Here is a 24,753-nt window from a genome sequence, read left to right as displayed (position 1 = left end):
GTGTTTGATGGGGACAGTGTAGAGGGAGCTTTACTCTGTATCTAACCCCGTGCTCTACCTGTGCTGAATGTGTTTGATGGGGACAGTGTAGAGAGAGCTTTACTCTGTATCTAACCCCGTGCTCTACTTGTCCTGGGAGTGTTTGATGGGGACAGTGCAGAGGAAGTTTTACTCTGTATCTAACCCAGTGCTGTACCTGTCCTGGGAGTGTTAGATGGGGACAGTGTAGGGGGAGCTTTACTCTGTATCTAACCCTGTGCTGTACCTGTCCTGGGAGTGTTTGATGAGGACAGTGTAGAGGGAGCTTTACTCTGTATCTCACCCAGTGCTGTACCTGTCCTGGGAGTGTTTGATGGGGATAGTGTAGAGGGAGCTTTACTCTGTATCTAACCCCGTGCTGTACCTGTCCTGGGAGTGTTTGATGGGGACAGTTTAGAGGGAGCTTTACTCCGTATCTAACCCAGTACTGTATCTGTCCTGGGAGTGTTTGATGGCGACAGTGTAGAGGGAGCTTTACTCTGTATCTAACCCCGTGCTGTACCTGTCCTGGGAGTGTTTGATGGGGACAGTGTAGAGGAAGCTTTACTCTGTATCTAACCCTGTGCTGTACCTGTCCTGGGAGTGTTTGATGGGGACAGTGTAGAGGGAGCTTTACTCTGTATCTAACCCCGTGCTGTACCTGTCCTGGGAGTGTTTGATGGGGACAGTGTAGAGGGAGCTTTACTCTGTATCTAACCTGTGCTGTGCCTGTCCTGGGAGTGTTTGATGGGGACAGTGTAGAGGGAGCTTTACTCTGTGTCTTACCCCGTGCTGTGCCTGTCCTGGGAGAGTTTGAATGGGACAGTGCAGAGGGAGCTTTACTCTGTATCTAACTCCGTGCTGTACCTGTCCTGGGAGTGTTTGATGGGGACAGTGTAGAGGGAGCTTTACTCTGTATCTAACACCGTGTTGTACCTGTCCTGGGAGTGTTTGATGGGGACAGTGTAGAGGGAGCTTTACTCTGTATCTAACCCCGTGCTCTACCTGTGCTGAATGTGTTTGATGGGGACAGTGTAGAGAGAGCTTTACTCTGTATCTAACCCCGTGCTCTACTTGTCCTGGGAGTGTTTGATGGGGACAGTGTAGAGGAAGTTTTACTCTGTATCTAACCCAGTGCTGTACCTGTCCTGGGAGTGTTAGATGGGGACAGTGTAGGGGGAGCTTTACTCTGTATCTAACCCTGTGCTGTACCTGTCCTGGGAGTGTTTGATGAGGACAGTGTAGAGGGAGCTTTACTCTGTATCTCACCCAGTGCTGTACCTGTCCTGGGAGTGTTTGATGGGGATAGTGTAGAGGGAGCTTTACTCTGTATCTAACCCCGTGCTGTACCTGTCCTGGGAGTGTTTGATGGGGACAGTTTAGAGGGAGCTTTACTCCGTATCTAACCCAGTACTGTATCTGTCCTGGGAGTGTTTGATGGCGACAGTGTAGAGGGAGCTTTACTCTGTATCTAACCCCGTGCTGTACCTGTCCTGGGAGTGTTTGATGGGGACAGTGTAGAGGAAGCTTTACTCTGTATCTAACCCTGTGCTGTACCTGTCCTGGGAGTGTTTGATGGGGACAGTGTAGAGGGAGCTTTACTCTGTATCTAACCCCGTGCTGTACCTGTCCTGGGAGTGTTTGATGGGGACAGTGTAGAGGGAGCTTTACTCTGTATCTAACCTGTGCTGTGCCTGTCCTGGGAGTGTTTGATGGGGACAGTGTAGAGGGAGCTTTACTCTGTGTCTTACCCCGTGCTGTGCCTGTCCTGGGAGAGTTTGAATGGGACAGTGCAGAGGGAGCTTTACTCTGTATCTAACTCCGTGCTGTACCTGTCCTGGGAGTGTTTGATGGGGACAGTGTAGAGGGAGCTTGACTCTGTATCTAACCCCGTGCTGTACCTGTCCTGGGAGTGTTTGATGGGAACAGTGTAGACGGAGCTTTACTCTGTATCTAACCCTGTGCTGTACATGTCCTGGGAGTGTTTGATGGGGGACAGTGTAGAGGGAGCTTTACTCTGTATCTAACCCCGTGCTGTACCTGTCCAGGCTGTGTTTGATGGGGACAGTGTAGCGGAAGCTTTACTCTGTATGTAATCCCGTACTGTTCCTGTCCTGGGAGTGTTTGTAGGGACAGTGTAGAGGGAGTTTTATTCTGTATCTAACCCCGTACTCTAGCTGTCCTGGGAGTGTTTGCTGGGAACAGTGCAGAGCGAGCTTTACTCTGTATCTAACCCAGTGCTGTACCTATCCTGGTAGTGTTTGATGGGGACAGTGTAGAGGGAGCTTTACTCTGTATCTAACCCCGTGCTGTACCTGTCCTGGGAGTGTTTGATGGGGACAGTGTAGAGGGAGCTTTACTCTGTATCTAACCCCGTGCTGTACCTGTCCTGGGAGTGTTTGATGGGGACAGTGTAGAGGGAGCTTTACTCTGTATCTAACCCCGTGCTGTACCTGTCCTGGGAGTGTTTGATGGGGACAGTGCAGAGGAAGCTTTACTCTGTGTCTAACCCCGTGCTGTACCTGTCCTGGGAGTGTTTGATGGGGACAGTGCAGAGGAAGCTTTACTCTGTATCTAACACCGTGTTGTACCTGTCCTGGGAGTGTTTGATGGGGACAGTGTAGAGGGAGCTTTACTCTGTATCTAACCCCGTGCTGTACCTGTCCTGGGAGTGTTTGATGGGGACAGTGTAGAGGGAGCTTTACTCTGTATCAAACTCCGTGCTGTACCTGCCCTGGGAGTGTTTGATGGGGACAGTGTAGAGTGAGCTTTACTCTGTATCAAACTCCGTGCTGTACCTGTCAAAGAACAACAAAGAACAAAGAAATGTACAGCACAGGAACAGGCCCTTCAGCCCTCCAAGCCCGTGCCGACCATACTGCCCGACTAAACTACAATCTTCTACACTTCCTGGGTCCATATCCTTCTATTCCCATCCTATTCATATATTTGTCAAGATGCCCCTTAAATGTCCCTATCGTCCCTGCCTCCACTACCTCCTCCGGTAGTGAGTTCCAGGCACCCACTACCCTCTGCGTAAAAAAACTTGCCTCGTACATCTACTCTAAACTTTGCCCCTCTCACCTTAAACCTATGCCCCCTAGTAATTGACCCCTCTACCCTGGGGAAAAGCCTCTGACTATCCACTCTGTCTATGCCCCTCATAATTTTGTATACCTCTATCAGGTCGCCCCTCAACCTCCTTCGTTCCAGTGAGAACAAACCGAGTTTATTCAATCGCTCCTCATAGCTTATGCCCTCCATACCAGGCAACATTCTGGTAAATCTCTTCTGCACCCTCTCTAAAGCCTCCACATCCTTCTGGTAGTGTGGCGACCAGAATTGAACACTATACTCCAAGTGTGGCCTAACTAAGGTTCTATACAGCTGCAACATGACTTGCCAATTCTTATACTCAATGCCCCGGCCAATGAAGGCAAGCATGCCGTATGCCTTCTTGACTACCTTCTCCACCTGTGTAGCCCCTTTCAGTGATCTGTGGACCTGTACTCCTAGATCTCTTTGACTTTCAATACTCTTGAGGGTTCTACCATTCACTGTATATTCCCTACCTGCATTAGCCCTTCCAAAATGCATTACCTCACATTTGTCCAGGTTAAACTCCATCTGCCATCTCTCCGCCCAAGTCTCCAGACAATCTAAATCCTGCTGTATCCTCAGACAGTCCTCATCGCTATCCGCAATTCCACCAACCTTTGTGTCGTCTGCAAACTTACTAATCAGACCAGTTACATTTTCCTCCAAATCATTTATATATACTACAAAGAGCAAAGGTCCCAGCACTGATCCCTGTGGAACACCACTGGTCACAGCCCTCCAATTAGAAAAGCATCCCTCCATTGCTACCCTCTGCCTTCTATGGCCTAGCCAGTTCTGTATCCACCTTGCCAGTTCACCCCTGATCCCGTGTGACTTCACCTTTTGTACTAGTCTACCATGAGGGACCTTGTCAAAGGCCTTACTGAAGTCCATATAGACAACATCTACTGCCCTACCTGCATCAATCATCTTAGTGACCTCCTCGAAAAACTCTATCAAGTTAGTGAGACACGACCTCCCCTTCACAAAACCGTGCTGCCTCTCACTAATACGTCCATTTGCTTCCAAATGGGAGTAGATCCTGTCTCGAAGAATTCTCTCCAGTAATTTCCCTACCACTGAAGTAAGGCTCACCGGCCTGTAGTTCCCGGGATTATCCCTGCCACCCTTCTTAAACAGAGGAACAACATTGGCTATTCTCCAGTCCTCCGGGACATCCCCTGAAGACAGCGAGGATCCAAAGATTTCTGTCAAGGCCTCAGCAATTTCCTCTCCAGCCTCCTTCAGTATTCTGGGGTAGATCCCATCCGGCCCTGGGGACTTATCTACCTTAATATTTTTTAAGACACCCTGGGAGCTTTACGTTGTATCTAACCCCGTGCTGTACCTGTCGTAGGATTTGATGGGGACAGTGCAGCGGGAGCTTTACGCTGTATCTAACCCCATGTTTTACCTGTCCTGGTAGTTTTTGATGGGGACAGTGTAGTGGGCACTTTACTCTGTATCTAACCCCGTGCTGTACCTGTCGGAGTGTTTGATGGGGACAGTGTAGAGGGAGCTGCACTCCGTATCTAATCTCGTGCTGTACCTGTCCTGGGGGTGTTTGATGGGGGCAGTGTAGCGGGAGCTTTACGTTGTATCTAACCCCGTGCTGTACCTGTCGTAGTATTTGATGGGGACAGTGTAGAGGGAGCTTTACTCTGTATCTAACCCCGTGCTGTACCTGTCGGAGTGTTTGATGGGGACAGTGTAGAGGGAGCTGCACTCCGTGTCTAATCTCGTGCTGTACCTGTCCTGGGGATGTTTGATGGGGACAGTGTAGCGGGAGCTTTACGTTGTATCTAACCCCGTGCTGTACCTGTCGTAGGATTTGATGGGGACAGTGTAGAGGGAGCTTTACTCTGTATCTAACCCCGTGCTCTACCTGTGCTGTATGTGTTTATGGGGACAGTGTAGAGAGAGCTTTACTCTGTATCTAACCCCGTGCTCTACTTGTCCTGGGAGTGTTTGATGGGGACAGTGTAGAGGAGGTTTTACTCTGTATCTAACCCAGTGCTGTACCTGTCCTGGGAGTGTTAGATGGGGACAGTGTAGGGGGAGCTTTACTCTGTATCTAACCCTGTGCTGTACCAGTCCTGGGAGTGTTTGATGAGGACAGTGTAGAGGGAGCTTTACTCTGTATCTCACCCAGTGCTGTACCTGTCCTGGGAGTGTTTGATGGGGATAGTGTAGAGGGAGCTTTACTCTGTATCTAACCCCGTGCTGTACCTGTCCTGGGAGTGTTTGATGGGGACAGTTTAGAGGGAGCTTTACTCTGTATCTAACCCAGTACTGTATCTGTCCTGGGAGTGTTTGATGGCGACAGTGTAGAGGGAGCTTTACTCTGTATCTAACCCCGTGCTGTACCTGTCCTGGGAGTGTTTGATGGGGACAGTGTAGAGGGAGCTTTACTCTGTATCTGACCCCGTGCTGTACCTGTCCTGGGAGTGTTTGATGGGGACAGTGTAGAGGGAGCTTTACTCTGTATCTAACCCCGTGCTGTACCTGTCCTGGGAGTGTTTGATGGGGACAGTGTAGAGGGAGCTTTACTCTGTATCGAACCCCGTGCTGTACCTGTCCTGGGAGTGTTTGATGGGGACAGTGTAGAGGGAGCTTTACTCTGTATCTAACCCCGTGCTGTACCTGTCCTGGGAGTGTTTGTTGGGGACAGTGTAGAGGGAGCTTTACTCTGTATCTAACCCCGTGCTGTACCTGTCCTGGGAGTGTTTGATGGGGACAGTGTCGAGGGAGCTTTACTCTGTATCTAACCCTGTGCTGTACCTGTCCTGGGAGTGTTTGATGGGGACAGTGTAGAGGGAGCTTTACTCTGTATCTAACCCCGTGCTGTACCTGTCCAGGCTGTGTTTGATGGGGACAGTGTAGCGGAAGCTTTACTCTGTATGTAATCCCGTACTGTTCCTGTCCTGGGAGTGTTTGTAGGGACAGTGTAGAGGGAGTTTTATTCTGTATCTAACCCCGTACTCTAGCTGTCCTGGGAGTGTTTGCTGGGAACAGTGCAGAGCGAGCTTTACTCTGTATCGAACCCAGTGCTGTACCTATCCTGGTAGTGTTTGATGGGGACAGTGTAGAGGGAGCTTTACTCTGTATCTAACCCCGTGCTGTACCTGTCCTGGGAGTGTTTGATGGGGACAGTGCAGAGGAAGCTTTACTCTGTGTCTAACCCCGTGCTGTACCTGTCCTGGGAGTGTTTGATGGGGACAGTGCAGAGGAAGCTTTACTCTGTATCTAACACCGTGTTGTACCTGTCCTGGGAGTGTTTGATGGGGACAGTGTAGAGGGAGCTTTACTCTGTATCTAACCCCGTGCTGTACCTGTCCTGGGAGTGTTTGATGGGGACAGTGTAGAGGCAGCTTTACTCTGTACCTAACCCCGTGCTGTACCTGTCCTGGGAGTGTTTGATGGGGACAGTGTAGAGTGAGCTTTACTCTGTATCAAACTCCGTGCTGTACCTGTCAAAGAACAACAAAGAACAAAGAAACGTACAGCACAGGAACAGGCCCTTCAGCCCTCCAAGCCCGTGCCGACCATACTGCCCGACTAAACTACAATCTTCTACACTTCCTGGGTCCATATCCTTCTATTCCCATCCTATTCATATATTTGTCAAGATGCCCCTTAAATGTCCCTATCGTCCCTGCTTCCACTACCTCCTCCGGTAGTGAGTTCCAGGCACCCACTACCCTCTGCGTAAAAAAACTTGCCTCGTACATCTACTCTAAACTTTGCCCCTCTCACCTTAAACCTATGCCCCCTAGTAATTGACCCCTCTACCCTGGGGAAAAGCCTCTGACTATCCACTCTGTCTATGCCCCTCATAATTTTGTATACCTCTATCAGGTCGCCCCTCAACCTCCTTCGTTCCAGTGAGAACAAACCGAGTTTATTCAATCGCTCCTTATAGCTTATGCCCTCCATACCAGGCAACATTCTGGTAAATCTCTTCTGCACCCTCTCTAAAGCCTCCACATCCTTCTGGTAGTGTGGCGACCAGAATTGAACACTATACTCCAAGTGTGGCCTAACTAAGGTTCTATACAGCTGCAACATGACTTGCCAATTCTTATACTCAATGCCCCGGCCAATGAAGGCAAGCATGCCGTATGCCTTCTTGACTACCTTCTCCACCTGTGTAGCCCCTTTCAGTGATCTGTGGACCTGTACTCCTAGATCTCTTTGACTTTCAATACTCTTGAGGGTTCTACCATTCACTGTATATTCCCTACCTGCATTAGCCCTTCCAAAATGCATTACCTCACATTTGTCCAGGTTAAACTCCATCTGCCATCTCTCCGCCCAAGTCTCCAGACAATCTAAATCCTGCTGTATCCTCAGACAGTCCTCATCGCTATCCGCAATTCCACCAACCTTTGTGTCGTCTGCAAACTTACTAATCAGACCAGTTACATTTTCCTCCAAATCATTTATATATACTACAAAGAGCAACGGTCCCAGCACTGATCCCTGTGGAACACCACTGGTCACAGCCCTCCAATTAGAAAAGCATCCCTCCATTGCTACCCTCTGCCTTCTATGGCCTAGCCAGTTCTGTATCCACCTTGCCAGTTCACCCCTGATCCCGTGTGACTTCACCTTTTGTACTAGTCTACCATGAGGGACCTTGTCAAAGGCCTTACTGAAGTCCATATAGACAACATCTACTGCCCTACCTGCATCAATCATCTTAGTGACCTCCTCGAAAAACTCTATCAAGTTAGTGAGACACGACCTCCCCTTCACAAAACCGTGCTGCCTCTCACTAATACGTCCATTTGCTTCCAAATGGGAGTAGATCCTGTCTCGAAGAATTCTCTCCAGTAATTTCCCTACCACTGAAGTAAGGCTCACCGGCCTGTAGTTCCCGGGATTATCCCTGCCACCCTTCTTAAACAGAGGAACAACATTGGCTATTCTCCAGTCCTCCGGGACATCCCCTGAAGACAGCGAGGATCCAAAGATTTCTGTCAAGGCCTCAGCAATTTCCTCTCCAGCCTCCTTCAGTATTCTGGGGTAGATCCCATCCGGCCCTGGGGACTTATCTACCTTAATATTTTTTAAGACACCCTGGGAGCTTTACGTTGTATCTAACCCCGTGCTGTACCTGTCGTAGGATTTGATGGGGACAGTGTAGAGGGAGCTTTACTCTGTATCTAACCCCGTGCTGTACCTGTCCTGGGAGTGTTTGATGGGGACAGTGTAGAGGGAGCTTTACTCTGTATCTAACCCCGTGCTGTACCTGTCCTGGGAGTGTTTGATGGGGACAGTGTAGAGGAAGCTTTACTCCGTATCTAATCTCATGCTGTACCTGTCCTGGGGATGTTTGATGGGGACAGTGCAGCGGGAGCTTTACGCTGTATCTAACCCCATGTTTTACCTGTCCTGGTAGTTTTTGATGGGGACAGTGTAGTGGGCACTTTACTCTGTATCTAACCCCGTGCTGTACCTGTCGGAGTGTTTGATGGGGACAGTGTAGAGGGAGCTGCACTCCGTATCTAATCTCGTGCTGTACCTGTCCTGGGGGTGTTTGATGGGGGCAGTGTAGCGGGAGCTTTACGTTGTATCTAACCCCGTGCTGTACCTGTCGTAGTATTTGATGGGGACAGTGTAGAGGGAGCTTTACTCTGTATCTAACCCCGTGCTGTACCTGTCGGAGTGTTTGATGGGGACAGTGTAGAGGGAGCTGCACTCCGTGTCTAATCTCGTGCTGTACCTGTCCTGGGGATGTTTGATGGGGACAGTGTAGCGGGAGCTTTACGTTGTATCTAACCCCGTGCTGTACCTGTCGTAGGATTTGATGGGGACAGTGTAGAGGGAGCTTTACTCTGTATCTAACCCCGTGCTCTACCTGTGCTGTATGTGTTTATGGGGACAGTGTAGAGAGAGCTTTACTCTGTATCTAACCCCGTGCTCTACTTGTCCTGGGAGTGTTTGATGGGGACAGTGTAGAGGAAGTTTTACTCTGTATCTAACCCAGTGCTGTACCTGTCCTGGGAGTGTTAGATGGGGACAGTGTAGGGGGAGCTTTACTCTGTATCTAACCCTGTGCTGTACCAGTCCTGGGAGTGTTTGATGAGGACAGTGTAGAGGGAGCTTTACTCTGTATCTCACCCAGTGCTGTACCTGTCCTGGGAGTGTTTGATGGGGATAGTGTAGAGGGAGCTTTACTCTGTATCTAACCCCGTGCTGTACCTGTCCTGGGAGTGTTTGATGGGGACAGTTTAGAGGGAGCTTTACTCGGTATCTAACCCAGTACTGTATCTGTCCTGGGAGTGTTTGATGGCGACAGTGTAGAGGGAGCTTTACTCTGTATCTAACCCCGTGCTGTACCTGTCCTGGGAGTGTTTGATGGGGACAGTGTAGAGGGAGCTTTACTCTGTATCTGACCCCGTGCTGTACCTGTCCTGGGAGTGTTTGATGGGGACAGTGTAGAGGCAGCTTTACTCTGTATCTAACCCCGTGCTGTACCTGTCCTGGGAGTGTTTGATGGGGACAGTGTAGAGGGAGCTTTACTCTGTATCGAACCCCGTGCTGTACCTGTCCTGGGAGTGTTTGATGGGGACAGTGTAGAGGGAGCTTTACTCTGTATCTAACCCCGTGCTGTACCTGTCCTGGGAGTGTTTGATGGGGACAGTGTAGAGGGAGCTTTACTCTGTATCTAACCCCGTGCTGTACCTGTCCTGGGAGTGTTTGATGGGGACAGTGTCGAGGGAGCTTTACTCTGTATCTAACCCTGTGCTGTACCTGTCCTGGGAGTGTTTGATGGGGACAGTGTAGAGGGAGCTTTACTCTGTATCTAACCCCGTGCTGTACCTGTCCTGGGAGTGTTTGATGGGGACAGTGTAGAGGGAGCTTTACTCTGTATCTAACCCTGTGCTGTACCTGTCCTGGGAGTGTTTGATGGGGACAGTGTAGAGGGAGCTTTACTCTGTATCTAACCCCGTGCTGTACCTGTCCTGGGAGTGTTTGATGGGGACAGTGTAGAGGGAGCTTTACTCTGTATCTAACCTGTGCTGTGCCTGTCCTGGGAGTGTTTGATGGGGACAGTGTAGAGGGAGCTTTACTCTGTATCTAACCCCGTGCTGTGCCTGTCCTGGGCTTGTTTGATGGGGACAGTGTAGAGGGAGCTTTACTCTGTATTTAACCCTGTGCTGCACCTGTCCTGGGAGTGTTTGATGGGGACAGTGTAGAGGGAGCTTTACTCTGTATCTAACCCCGTGCTGTACCTGTCCTGGGAGTGTTTGATGGGGGCGGTGTCGAGGGAGCTTTACTCTGTATCTAACCCCGTGCTGTACCTGTCCTGGGAGTGTTTGATGGGGACAGTGTAGACGGAGCTTTACTCTGTATCTAACCCTGTGCTGTACCTGTCCTGGGAGTGTTTGATGGGGACAGTGTAGAGGGAGCTTTACTCTGTATCTAACCCCGTGCTGTACCTGTCCTGGGAGTGTTTGATGGGGACAGTGTAGAGGGAGCTTTACTCTGTATCTAACCCTGTGCTGTACCTGTCCTGGGAGTGTTTGATGGGGACAGTGTAGAGGGAGCTTCACTCTGTATCTAACCCCATGCTGTACCTGTCCTGGGAGTGTTTGATGGGGACAGTGTAGAGGGAGATTCACTCTGTATCTAACCCCGTGCTGTGCCTGTCCTGGGAGTGTTTGATGGGGACAGTGTAGAGGGAGCTTTACTCTGTATCTCACCCCGTGCTGTACCTGTTCTGGGAGTGTTTGATGTGGACAGTGTAGAGGGAGCTTTACTCTGTATCTAACCCCGTGCTGTACCTGTCCTGGGAGTGTTTGATGGGGACAGTGTAGAGGGAGCTTTACTCTGTATCTAACCCCGTGCTGTGCCTGTCCTGGGATTGTTTGATGGGGACAGTGTAGAGGGAGCTTTACTCTGTATTTAACCCTGTGCTGCACCTGTCCTGGGAGTGTTTGATGGGGACAGTGTAGAGGGAGCTTTACTCTGTATCTAACCCCGTGCTGTACCTGTCCTGGGAGTGTTTGATGGGGGCGGTGTCGAGGGAGCTTTACTCTGTATCTAACCCTGTGCTGTACCTGTCCTGGGAGTGTTTGATGGGGACAGTGCAGAGGGAGCTTTACTCTGTATCTAACCCCGTGCTGTACCTGTCCTGGGAGTGTTTGATGGGGACAGTGTAGAGGGAGCTTTACTCTGTATCGAACCCCGTGCTGTACCTGTCCTGGGAGTGTTTGATGGGGACAGTGTAGAGGGAGCTTTACTCTGTATCTAACCCCGTGCTGTACCTGCCCTGGGAGTGTTTGATGGGGACAGTGTAGAGGGAGCTTTACTCTGTATCTAACCCCGTGCTGTACCTGTCCTGGGAGTGTTTGATGGGGACAGTGTAGAGGGAGCTTTACTCTGTGTCTAACCCCGTGCTGTACCTGCCCTGGGAGTGTTTGATGGGGATAGTGTAGAGTGAGCTTTACTCTGTGTCTAACCCCGTGCTGTACCTGTCCTGGGAGAGTTTGATGGGGACAGTGTAGAGGGAGCTTTACTCTGTAACGAACCCCGTGCTGTACCTGTCCTGGGAGTGTTTGATGGGGGCGGTGCTGTTGGATGTTTCTAATCTCCTTTCTTTCCCGGACAGTTGGATTTCCACAAGGGGCTAAAGCTCGACAAGCCGATGGAGCTGAAGATGGAGGAGCCCCGCTTGGACCCTAGGGACCACGAGCGGGCGGCCCGTGACCAGTGGGCGGAGCGCGAGCGGGAAATGGAACGGCGGGAGCGCACGCGCTCCGAACGCGAGTGGGACCGCGACAAGGTCAAGGAGTACGAGAGCAAGGAGGGTGCCAAGGCCCGTTCCCGCTCCCGCTCCCGATCACGGGACCGGCGGAGAAAAGAGCGCGCCAAGTCGAAGGAGAAGAGGAACGAAAAGAAAGGTGCGGCGCCCAGCAGCGCGTGTCCGAGCAGTCGTCAGTTCCACGTCGTGTGAGCGGACCATGCGGCCACGGAGCCACACCTCCCCACACACGAACCAGCCTCCCCGAACAGGCGCCGGAATGTGGCGACTAGGGGCTTTTCACAGTAACTTCATTGAAGCCGACTTGTGACAATAGGCGATTTTCGTTTCATTTCAATTCATTTCATCCCCCGACCCCGTTACCCGTACCGACAAGTGAGGCGGTTGAGGGAGATACGTTAGCGACCTTTAAGACTGGACAGGCTCATGAACAGACGGGGTATAGAACGATACAGGCGGTTGGCCTCGATTGGACACGTGATCGAAGCAGGCTTGGAGGGCCGAACGGCCTGTTCCGATGCTGTACTGTTCTTTCTGACAAAGTCTCACATGTGGCACTTTGCCCCGTGCCTTCTGCAGCCTGACATTTGCTCCCGGCAACCGCTTTCTCTGGGACCCCCCAGTCACCGTACAGGAACACCGAACATTGGTCCCCAGGCTCTGACTCCCACAATCTTTACCAACCCCAGTCCCGTAGCCTGGGCCACCGTCGTAAAGACTGCTCGGCCGTTCTCACAGCTCCGTTGGCCCGACACCCGTCGATAGCCCCAGTTCTGGAGGAGCCGCTTCCGCCATGGGGCAGGCCAGGTGGGTCGTACCCCCATAAATAGCATAAACCAAGGTTGCATTTTTTCCCCTAAGTACGGGGCAATTTAGCCACTCCACCTACCCTACACATCTTTGGGTTGTGCGGGGTGAAACCCACGCAGACACGGGGAGAATGTGCAAACTCCACACGGACAGTGACCCACGGCCGGGATTCGAACCCGGGTCCTCAGCGCCGCAGTCCCTGTGCTAACCACTGCGCCACCGCGCTGCATTTTTATTTGGCGCAACGCATGACCGGTTCGACCCCTTGCTTCCTTGCTGCCGGCGATGAGGCGCATCTCAAAGCCCTCAGTACTGACCCTCTGACAGTGCGGTACTCCCTCAGTACTGACCCTCTGACAGTGCGGCACTCCCTCAGTACTGACCCTCTGACAGTGCGGCGCTCCATCAGTACTGACCCTCTGACAGTACGGCACTCCCTCAGTACTGACCCTCTGACAGTGCGGCACTCCCTCAGTACTGACCCTCTGACAGTGCGGCGCTCCCTCAGTACTGACCCTCTGACAGTACGGCACTCCCTCAGTACTGACCCTCTGACAGTACGGCACTCCCTCAGTACTGACCCTCTGACAGTGCAGCACTCCCTCAGTACTGACCCTCTGACAGTGCGGCACTCCCTCAGTACTGACCCTCTGACAGTGCGGCACTCCCTCAGTACTGACCCTCTGACAGTGCGGCACTCCCTCAGTACTGACCCTCTGACAATGCGGCACTGCCTCAGTACTGACCCTCTGACAGTGCGGCGCTCCATCAGTACTGACCCTCTGACAGTACGGCACTCCCTCAGTACTGACCCTCTGACAGTGTGGCACTCCCTCAGTGCTGTCCCTCTGACAGTGCGGCGCTCCCTCAGTACTGACCCTCTGACAGTGCAGCACTCCCTCAGTACTGACCCTCTGACAGTGTGGCACTCCCTCAGTGCTGTCCCTCTGACAGTGCGGCGCTCCCTCAGTACTGACCCTCTGACAGTGCAGCACTCCCTCAGTACTGACCCTCTGACAGTGCGGCGCTCCCTCAGTACTGACCCTCTGACAGTGCGGCACTGCCTCAGTACTGACCCTCTGACAGTGCGGCGCTCCATCAGTACTGATCCTCTGACAGTGCGGCACTCCATCAGTACTGACCCTCTGACAGTGCGGCGCTCCCTCAGTACTGACCCTCTGACAGTGCAGCACTCCCTCAGTACTGACCCTCTGACAGTGCGGCGCTCCCTCAGTACTGACCCTCTGACAGTGCGGCACTCCCTCAGTACTGACCCTCTGACAGTACGGCACTCCCTCAGTACTGACCCTCTGACAGTGCAGCACTCCCTCAGTACTGACCCTCTGACAGTGCGGCACTCCCTCAGTACTGACCCTCTGACAGTGCGGCACTCCCTCAGTACTGACCCTCTGACAGTGCGGCACTCCCTCAGTACTGACCCTCTGACAATGCGGCACTGCCTCAGTACTGACCCTCTGACAGTGCGGCGCTCCATCAGTACTGACCCTCTGACAGTACGGCACTCCCTCAGTACTGACCCTCTGACAGTGTGGCACTCCCTCAGTGCTGTCCCTCTGACAGTGCGGCGCTCCCTCAGTACTGACCCTCTGACAGTGCAGCACTCCCTCAGTACTGACCCTCTGACAGTGTGGCACTCCCTCAGTGCTGTCCCTCTGACAGTGCAGCGCTCCCTCAGTACTGACCCTCTGACAGTGCAGCACTCCCTCAGTACTGACCCTCTGACAGTGCGGCGCTCCCTCAGTACTGACCCTCTGACAGTGCGGCACTGCCTCAGTACTGACCCTCTGACAGTGCGGCGCTCCATCAGTACTGACCCTCTGACAGTGCGGCACTCCATCAGTACTGACCCTCTGACAGTGCGGCGCTCCCTCAGTACTGACCCTCTGACAGTGCAGCACTCCCTCAGTACTGACCCTCTGACAGTGCGGCGCTCCCTCAGTACTGACCCTCTGACAGTGCGGCACTCCCTCAGTACTGACCCTCTGACATTGCGGCACTGCCTCAGTACTGACCCTCTGACAGTGCGGCGCTCCCTCAGTACTGACCCTCTGACAGTGTGGCGCTCCCTCAGTACTGACCCGCCGAGAGAGCGGTGGTTGCTCTGTGATAGATGGAGGGCGGTTTTCTCTGTTCCCTCAGGCCGTGGGCTGACTGATTTCCCCTTTTTGTTTCCACTCCTCAGAGAAAGCAGCCGAAGAACCTCCGGCCAAACTGCTCGACGATCTGTTCCGGAAGACCAAGGCCGCGCCCTGTATATACTGGCTCCCCCTGACACTCGAACAGGTGAGTGGCAGGCGGAGGGGACTGGGCAGAATGTGGGCAGGGGGGAACTGGCTGAGGTGGGGCTGGGATGGTCCGTGGAGTCACTGAGCTGCGAAAGGCCCAGGTTTCACCCCCGGGCCTGTGTCCCGAGTGAGCCTCCGGCCTCCCACAGAGGCGTGAGGGACGGGAGACAGCTCCACAGGGCGGGAGATGGGTGGGGGGGGTCCCTCCGGATAATGGGTCGACCCCCCCCAGATGACGGATGGAGATGAATGTTTGAGGCCCTGATTATCCAGTGTACTGACCTTTGGTACGCACTCTGACCCTTCCCCCGCCCCCCCGCAGATCCTGCAGAAGGAGGCGGAACGTGCAGATCGAGCCCGCGAGCGGGAGAAGAGACGCAAGGAGCAGGAGGAGGAGGAGCGTAAGCAGGCGGTGCTGCGCAAGGAGCGGATGAAGGTGCGGGAGAAGGAGAGAGAGCGGGAGAAGGAGACAGAGCGGAACCGGGAAACGGAGCGGAAGCGGGACCACAGCCGGGAGCGGGACCGGGAGCGGAGGGACACCAAGCGGCGAAGCCGCAGCACGTCCACCCGGGAGCGGAGCCGGCGCTGACTCCGGAGCCCCGGAGACTGAGGGCGCCGCGCGGGTTCAGCTCGCCGCCCCCGACAGGCGGTGCCCAGGGAGGTGGGGGGGGGGGGGCCTCCTGCTGACTCCCGCTGACTCCCCAGGGCTGGGGGAGGAGTGCGGGATCACAGACGGGGCCCTCCCCTTCTCTCTCGCACTCTCTCTCTCTCTGTGCCCTCTCCCTGCCCCTCCCCTGCCACCTGTGGTGATGGGTGCAGGGTGAGGCACGAGGCCGCAGCTCGGGGAAACCTTCCTGACGATCATACACGTTCAGTTCAATCGCTGTCGGTTCTGTCTTGATGGTTTAATGTCCTCTCCCTCCCTCCCTCCCTCCCTCGTCTCTGTTGTTTTAACAATGAAATGTGTTGTCACCTGGCCCTCTCCCTTTGGCTCTTTCCCCCCCCCATTCACTCTTGCCCTCTCCTGTACAATCGTGTTTGCAGGTCGCGGGAGATTTGTGAACCCGCCTCTCGCGTTCGCAGCGGGCGGGAGTTACCGCGCGGGCAAAATCCCACCACCCCGCCGACTGTCGGGAGGGCGACGGTGACGTTCCCGCCGGCGACTCCGGGACGAGGGCAGCACCAAGGCGTTTGATATCGTCACCTGCGATCCCCGCCCCGAGGGTCTGTCCGCTCGGGGGGGGGGCGTGGAGAGGGAGGTGCTCTCCCTCCCCCGTTCCACCCCCACCCTCTCCCTCCTCGTCAGCCAAATGCGACCCTCCTTCCCCCACACCCCGACTCCCACCTTTTATTATTTGCAGTCTTTTGATGATGAAATAAAATCAGCCGTTAGTTTACCTACATTGTGTGCGTAGTTTCTTTCTCGAACACGGGGATCTTCGGCAAGACCTCGCTCTGTCTCTGTGACACACTACCGCCTCTGTTTCCCTACAACAGGAGGCATGGGTGTGCACACACAGCAGCGGATCCAGCTTTTATCCCTGGCCTACTGCGGAAGGGGGCTGATAGGTCGTTGGAAGCCCGTGAAGATTTCCCACGTGCGACAGAGAGAGCAGGCAAAACATAATTCGGAGATTCCAGGAACAAGGTGTTTACTAGCCCACGAGCACACCATTACATTTGATTAAATCGGCCTTCCAAATGCTACGGGGAGCCACGAGATAACACTGACCATAACAGAATTGAGATCAACATTGGGTTCTAGAAGGGAAAGACTGAGAGACAAAGAGAGGGGCTGAATGGTTCCTATTCCTGTGTAACAGGCTCAAGGAGGGGCAGAGTGGCTTGTTCCTGTGAAGGGACAGAATGTCCCGCTCTCTCCCCATAGCCCTGTATCAATCCCCAAACTAATCCCACTGCCCCACTCTCTCCCCATAGCCCTGTATCAATCCCAAACTAATCCCAGTGCCCCACTCTCTCCCCATAGCCCTGTATCAATCCCCAAACTAATCCCACTGCCAAGATTAGTGGAGTTGTGGATAGTGAGGAGGGCTGTTGTCGGCTGCAAAGAGACATAGATAGGATGCAGAGCTGGGCTGAGAAGTGGCAGGTGGAGTTTAACCCTGAAAAAAGTGAGGTTGTCCCATTTTGGAAGGACAAATATGAATGCGGAATACAGGGTTAACGGTAGTGTTCTTGGCAATGAGGAGGAGCAGAGAGATCTTAGGGTCTGTATTCATTCACCTTTGAAAGTTGCCACTCAAGTGGATAGAGCTGTGAAGAAGGCCTATGGTGTGCTCGTGTTCATTAGCAGAGGGATTTAATTTAAGAGCCGTGAGGTGATGATGCAGCTGTACAAAACTTTGGTAAGGCCACATTTGGAGTACTGCGTACAGTTCTGGTCGCCTCATTTTAGGAATGATGTGGAAGCTTTGGAAAAGGTGCAAAGGAGATTTACCAGGATGTTGCCTGGAATGGAGAGTAGGTCTACAAAACAAACAAAGAAACGTACAGCACAGGAACAGGCCCTTCGGCCCTCCAAGCCCGTGCCGACCATACTGCCCGACTAAACTACAATCTTCTACACTTCCTGGGTCCGTATCCTTCTATTCCCATCCTATTCATATATTTGTCAAGATGCCCCTTAAATGTCCCTATCGTCCCTGCCTCCACTACCTCCTCCGGTAGTGAGTTCCAGACACCCACTACCCTCTGCGTAAAAAACTTGCCTCGTACATCTACTCTAAACTTTGCCCCTCTCACCTTAAACCTATGCCCCCTAGTAATTGACCCCTCTACCCTGGGGAAAAGCCTCTGACTATCCACTCTGTCTATGCCCCTCATAATTTTGTATACCTCTATCAGGTCGCCCCTCAACCTCCTTCGTTCCAGTGAGAACAAACCGAGTTTATTCAATCGCTCCTCATAGCTTATGCCCTCCATACCAGGCAACATTCTGGTAAATCTCTTCTGCACCCTCTCTAAAGCCTCCACATCCTTCTGGTAGTGTGGCGACCAGAATTGAACACTATACTCCAAGTGTGGCCTAACTAAGGTTCTATACAGCTGCAACATGACTTGCCAATTCTTATACTCAATGCCCCGGCCAATGAAGGCAAGCATGCCGTATGCCTTCTTGACTACCTTCTCCACCTGTGTAGCCCCTTTCAGTGATCTGTGGACCTGTACTCCTAGATCTCTTTGACTTTCAATACTCTTGAGGGTTCTACCATTCACTGTATATTCCCTACCTGCATTAGCCCTTCCAAAATGCATTACCTCACATTTGTCCAGGTTAAACTCCATCTGCCATCTCTCCGCCCAAGTCTCCAGACAATCTAAATCCTGCTGTATCCTCAGACAGTCCTCATCGCTATCCGCAATTCCACCAACCTTTGTGTCGTCTGCAAACTTACTAATCAGACCAGTTACATTTTCCTCCAAATCATTTATATATACTACAAAGAGCAAAGGTCCCAGCACTGATCCCTGTGGAACACCACTGGTCACAGCCCTCCAATTAGAAAAGCATCCCTCCATTGCTACCCTCTGCCTTCTATGGCCTAGCCAGTTCTGTATCCACCTTGCCAGTTCACCCCTGATCCCGTGTGACTTCACCTTTTGTACTAGTCTACCATGAGGGACCTTGTCAAAGGCCTTACTGAAGTCCATACTCCATAGTCCATTACGAGGAAAGGTTGAGGGTGCTAGGCCTTTTCTCATTGGAACAGAGAAGGATGAGGGGCGACTTGATAGAGGTTTATAAGATGATCAGGGGAATGGATAGAGTAGACAGAGACTTTTTCCCCGGGTGGAACAACCCATTACAAGGGGACATGAATTTAAGGTGAATGGTGGAAGATATAGGTGGGATATCAGAGGTAGGTTCTTTATCCAGAGAGTAGTGGGGGCATGGAATGCACTGCCTGTGCAAGTAGTTGAGTCGGAAACATTAGGGACCTTCAAGCAGCTATTGGATAGGTACATGGATTACGGTAAAATGATATAGTGTAGATTTATTTGTTCTTAAGGACAGCACAGTAGCATTGTGGATAGGACAATTGCTTCACAGCTCCAGGGTCCCAGGTTCGATTCCGGCTTGGATCACTGTCTGTGCGGAGTCTGCACATCCTCCCCGTGTGTGCGTGGGTTTCCTCCGGGTGTTTCCTCCCACAGTCCAAAGACGGGCAGGTTAGGTGGATTGGCCATGATAAATTGCCCATAGTGTCCATAATTGCCCTTAGTGTTGGGTGGGGTTACTGGGTTGTGGGGATGGGGTGGAGGTGTTGACCTTGGGTAGGGTGCTCTTTCCAAGAGCCGGTGCAGACCTGATGGGCCGAATGGCCTCCTGCACTGTAAATTCTATGATAATCTAGGACAAAGGTTCGGCACAACATCGTGGGCCGAAGGGCCTGTTCTGTGCTGTATTTTTCTATGTTCTAATCCCACTGCACCACTCTCCCCATGACCCTGTCTCAATCCCAAACTAATCCCACTGCCCCGCTCTCCCCATGACCCTGTCTCAATCCCAAACTAATCCCACTGCCCCACTCTCCCCATGACCCTGTCTCAATCCCAAACTACTCCCACTGCCCTGCTCTCTCCCCATAGCCCTGTATCAATCCCCAAACTAATCCCACTGCCCCGCTCTCTCCCCATAGCCCTGTATCAATCCATAAACTAATCCCACTGTCCCACTCTCCCCATAGCCCTGTATCAATCCCAAACTAATCCCACTGCCCCACTCTCTCCCCATAGCCCTGTATCAATGCCCAAACTAATCCCACTGCCCCACTCTCTCCCCATAGCCCTGTATCAATCCCCAAACTAATCCCACTGCCCCGCTCTCTCCCCATGGTCCTGTATCAATCCCCAAACTAATCCCACTGTCCCACTCTCTCCCCATAGCCCTGTATCAATCCCAAACTAATCCCACTGTCCCGCTCTCTCCCCATAGCCCTGTATCAATCCCAAACTAATCCCACTGCCCCGCTCTCTCCCCATAGCCCTGTATCAATCCATAAACTAATCCCACTGTCCCACTCTCTCCCCGTAGCCCTGTATCAATCCCCAAACTAATCCCACTGCCCCGCTCTCTCCCCATGGCCCTGTATCAATCCCCAAACTAATCCCACTGTCCCACTCTCTCCCCATAGCCCTGTATCAATCCCAAACTAATCCCACTGCCCCGCACTCTCCCCATAGCCCTGTATCAATCCCAAACTAATCCCACTGCCCCGCTCTCTCCCCAAAGCCCTGTATCAATCCCAAACTAATCCAACGGCCCCACTCTCTCCCCATAGCCCTGTATCAATCCCAAACTAATCCCACTGTCCCGCTCTCTCCCCATAGCCCTGTATCAATCCACAAACTAATCCCACTGCCCCACTCTCTCCCCATAGCCCTGTATCAACCCCAAACTAATCCCACTGCCCCGCACTCTCCCCATAGCCCTGTATCAATCCCCAAACTAATCCCACTGCCCCACTCTCTCCCCATAGCCCTGTATCAATCCCCAAACTAATCCCACTGCCCCGCTCTCTCCCCATAGCCCTGTATCAATCCCAAGCTAATCCCACTGCCCCACTCTCTCCCCATAGCCCTGTATCAATCCCCAAACTAATCCCACTGTCCCGCTCTCTCCATGGCCCTGTCTCAATCCCAAACTACTCCCACTGCCCCGCTCTCTCCCCATAGCCCTGTATCAATACACAAACTAATCCCACTGCCCCGCACTCTCCCCAGAGCCCTGTATCAATCCCAAACTAATCCCACTGTCCCGCTCTCTCCCCATAGCCCTGTATCAATCCACAAACTAATCCCACTGCCCCGCTCTCTCCCCATAGCCCTGTATCAATCCCAAGCTAATCCCACTGCCCCACTCTCTCCCCATAGCCCTGTATCAATCCCCAAACTAATCCCACTGTCCCGCTCTCTCCATGGCCCTGTCTCAATCCCAAACTACTCCCACTGCCCCGCTCTCTCCCCATAGCCCTGTATCAATACACAAACTAATCCCACTGCCCCGCACTCTCCCCAGAGCCCTGTATCAATCCCAAACTAATCCCACTGTCCCGCTCTCTCCCCATAGCCCTGTATCAATCCACAAACTAATCCCACTGCCCCGCTCTCTCCCCATAGCCCTGTATCAACCCCAAACTAATCCCACTGCCCCACTCTCTCCCCATAGCCCTGTATCAATCCCTAAACTAATCCCACTGCCCCACTCTCTCCCCATAGCCCTGTATCAATCCCCAAACTAATCCCACTGCCCCGCTCTCTCCCCATAGCCCTGTATCAATCCCAAGCTAATCCCACTGCCCCACTCTCTCCCCACAGCCCTGTATCAATCCCCAAACTAATCCCACTGTCCCGCTCTCTCCCCATGGCCCTGTCTCAATCCCAAACTACTCCCACTGCCCCGCTCTCTCCCCATAGCCCTGTATCAATACACAAACTAATCCCACTGCCCCGCACTCTCCCCATAGCCCTGTATCAATCCCAAACTACTCCCACAGCCCCGCTCTCTCCCCATAGCCCTGTATCAATCCCCAAACTAATCCCACTGCCCCGCTCTCTCCCCATAGCCCTGTATCAATCCCCAAACCAATCCCACTGCCCCGCTCTCTCCCCATAGCCCTGTATCAATCCCAAACTACTCCCACTGCCCCGCTCTCTCCCCATAGCCCTGTGTCAATCCCAAACTAATCCCACTGCCCCACTCTCTCCCCATAGCCCTGTATCAATCCCTAAACTAATCCCACTGCCCCGCTCTCTCCCCATAGCCCTGTATCAATCCCAAACTACTCCCACTGCCCTGCTCTCTCCCCATAGCCCTGTATCATCCCCAAACTAATCCCACTGCCCCGCTCTCTCCCCATAGCCCTGTATCAATCCCCAAACTAATCCCACTGTCCCGCTCTCTCCCCATAGCCCTGTATCAATCCACAAACTAATCCCACTGCCCCACTCTCTTCCCATAGCCCTGTATCAATACACAAACTAATCCCACTGCCCCGCTCTCTCCCCATAGCCCTGTATCAATCCCCAAACTAATCCCACTGCACCTCTCTCCCCATGACCCTGTCTCAATCCCAAACTACTCCCACTGCCCCGCTCTCTCCCCATAGCCCTGTATCAATCCCCAAACTAATCCCACTGTCCCACTCTCTCCCCATAGCCCTGTATCAATCCCCAACCTAATCCCACTGCCCCGCTCTCTCCCCATAGCCCTGTATCAATCCATAAACTAATCCCACTGTCCCACTCTCCCCATAGCCCTGTATCAATCCCAAACTAATCCCACTGCCCCACTCTCTCCCCATAGCCCTGTATCAATCCCCAAACTAATCCCACTGCCCCACTCTCTCCCCATAGCTCTGTATCAATCCCAAACTAATCCCACTGCCCCACTCTCTCCCCATAGCCCTGTATCAATCCCCAAACTAATCCCACTGCCCCACTCTCTCCCCATAGCTCTGTATCAATCCCAAACTAATCCCACTGCCCCACTCTCTCCCCATAGCTCTGTATCAATCCACAAACTAATCCCACTGCCCCACTCTCCCCCCATAGCCCTGTATCAATCCCCAAACTAATCCCACTGCCCCGCTCTCTCCCCATGGCCCTGTATCAGTCCCAAACTAATCCAACTGCCCCACTCTCTCCCCATAGCCCTGTCTCAATCCCAAACTACTCCCACTGCCCCGCTCTCTCCCCATAGCCCTGTATCAATACACAAACTAATCCCACTGCCCCGCACTCTCCCCATAGCCCTGTATCAATCCCAAACTACTCCCACTGCCCCGCTCTCTCCCCATAGCCCTGTATCAATCCCCAAACTAATCCCACTGCCCCGCTCTCTCCCCATAGCCCTGTATCAATCCCCAAACTAATCCCACTGCCCCGCTCTCTCCCCATAGCCCTGTATCAATCCCAAACTACTCCCACTGCCCTGCTCTCTCCCCATAGCCCTGTGTCAATCCCAAACTAATCCCACTGCCCCACTCTCTCCCATAGCCCTGTATCAATCCCCAAACTAATCCCACTGTCCCGCTCTCTCCCCATAGCCCTGTATAAATCCCAAACTACTCCCACTGCCCCGCTCTCTCCCCATAGCCCTGTATCATCCCCAAACTAATCCCACTGCCCCGCTCTCTCCCCATAGCCCTGTATCAATCCCCAAACTAATCCCACTGTCCCGCTCTCTCCCCATAGCCCTGTATCAATACACAAACTAATCCCACTGCCCCGCTCTCTCCCCATAGCCCTGTATCAATCCCCAAACTAATCCCACTGCCAAGATTAGTGGAGTTGTGGATAGTGAGGAGGGCTGTTGTCGGCTGCAAAGAGACATAGATAGGATGCAGAGCTGGGCTGAGAAGTGGCAGGTGGAGTTTAACCCTGAAAAGTATGAGGTTGTCCATTTTGGAAGGACAAATATGAATGCGGAATACAGGGTTAACGGTAGAGTTCTTGGCAATGTGGAGGAGCAGAGAGATCTTGGGGTCTATGTTCATACATCTTTGAAAGTTGCCACTCAAGTGGATAGAACTGTGAAGAAGGCCTATGGTGTGCTCGCGTTCATTAACAGAGGGATTGAATTTAAGAGCCGTGAGGTGATGATGCAGCTGTACAAAACTTTGGTAAGGCCACATTTGGAGTACTGTGTACAGTTCTGGTCACCTCATTTTAGGAAGGATGTGGAAGCTTTGGAAAAGGTGCAAAGAAGATTTACCAGGATGTTGCCTGGAATGGAGAGTAGGTCTTACGAGGCAAGGTTGAGGGTGCTAGGCTTTTTCTCATTAGAACGGAGAAGGATGAGGGGCGTCTTGATAGAGGTTTATAAGATGATCAGGGGAATAGATAGAGTAGACAGTCAGAGACTTTTTTCCCGGGTGGAACAAACGATTACAAGGGGACATAAAGTTTTTTTTAAATATATATTAAAGTTTTTTAACAAAACAAAACAATTTTTTCCCCTTACAAACAAACCCCCCCCCCCCCCCCCCCCCACCGTCACAAAATAACTCAAAATCACCCTGAGCAAGATATATACATGGTAAGATGATATATTTACAGAGCTTTATACACTGGCTCTCGCCCGTTCGTGCCAGTTTCCCCCACCCTCCATGTTATCCCCCGCTCGTCCGTCCCCTCAAACAATCTCTCGTTTCCCCCCCAGGGTTGCTGCTGCTGCTGACCGACCTTCCTCTAACGCTCCGCGAGGTAGTCTAGGAACGGTTACCACCGCCTGTTGAACCCCTGCGCAGACCCCCTTAAGGCAAACTTAATCCTTTCCAACTTTATGAACCCAGCCATGTCGTTTGTCCAGGCTGGGGGGCTTCGCCTCCTTCCACATTAGCAAGATCCTTCGCCGGGCTACTAGGGACGCAAAGGCCAGAATTCCGGCCTCTTTGGCCTCCTGCACTCCCGGCTCAACCACTACTCCAAATAGTGCTAGCCCCCAGCTTGGCTTGACCCGGACTTTCACCACCTGAGATATTGCTCCCGCCACTCCTCTCCAGAACCCCTCCAGTGCCGGGCATGAACAAAACATATGGACATGGTTCGCCGGACTCCCTGAACACCTTCCACATCTGTCCTCTACCCCAAAGAACCTACTCAACCTCACCCCCGTCAAGTGCGCTCTGTGAACCACCTTAAATTGTATCAGGCTAAGCCTGGCACACGAGGAGGAGGAATTAACCCTACCTAGGTCATCAGCCCACAGACCTTCCTCGATCT

At 52.7% G+C, this 24,753-nt stretch overlaps 1 protein-coding gene across 1 annotated transcript in view; it reads left to right on the top strand.

Moving 5' to 3' along the window:
- The window catches only part of LOC140422578 (apoptotic chromatin condensation inducer in the nucleus-like), a gene marked incomplete at its 5' end in the record, with an annotated part of 79,437 nt that extends 63,034 nt beyond the window's left edge, over window positions 1–16,403 (top strand). Inside the window, 3 exon segments of the mRNA XM_072507585.1 lie at window positions 11,738–12,029; window positions 14,904–15,004; window positions 15,329–16,403. Coding sequence (XP_072363686.1) covers window positions 11,738–12,029; window positions 14,904–15,004; window positions 15,329–15,595 — 660 coding nt within the window.
- Between the last annotated feature and the right edge of the window lie 8,350 nt (window positions 16,404–24,753).

The sequence above is a fragment of the Scyliorhinus torazame genome, chromosome 5, assembly GCF_047496885.1.
Source record: "Scyliorhinus torazame isolate Kashiwa2021f chromosome 5, sScyTor2.1, whole genome shotgun sequence".
NCBI classification, from domain to species: Eukaryota; Metazoa; Chordata; class Chondrichthyes; order Carcharhiniformes; family Scyliorhinidae; genus Scyliorhinus; species Scyliorhinus torazame.
The sequence above is the reverse complement of the archived record's forward strand: the minus strand, read 5'-3'. Positions and strand labels throughout refer to the sequence as shown.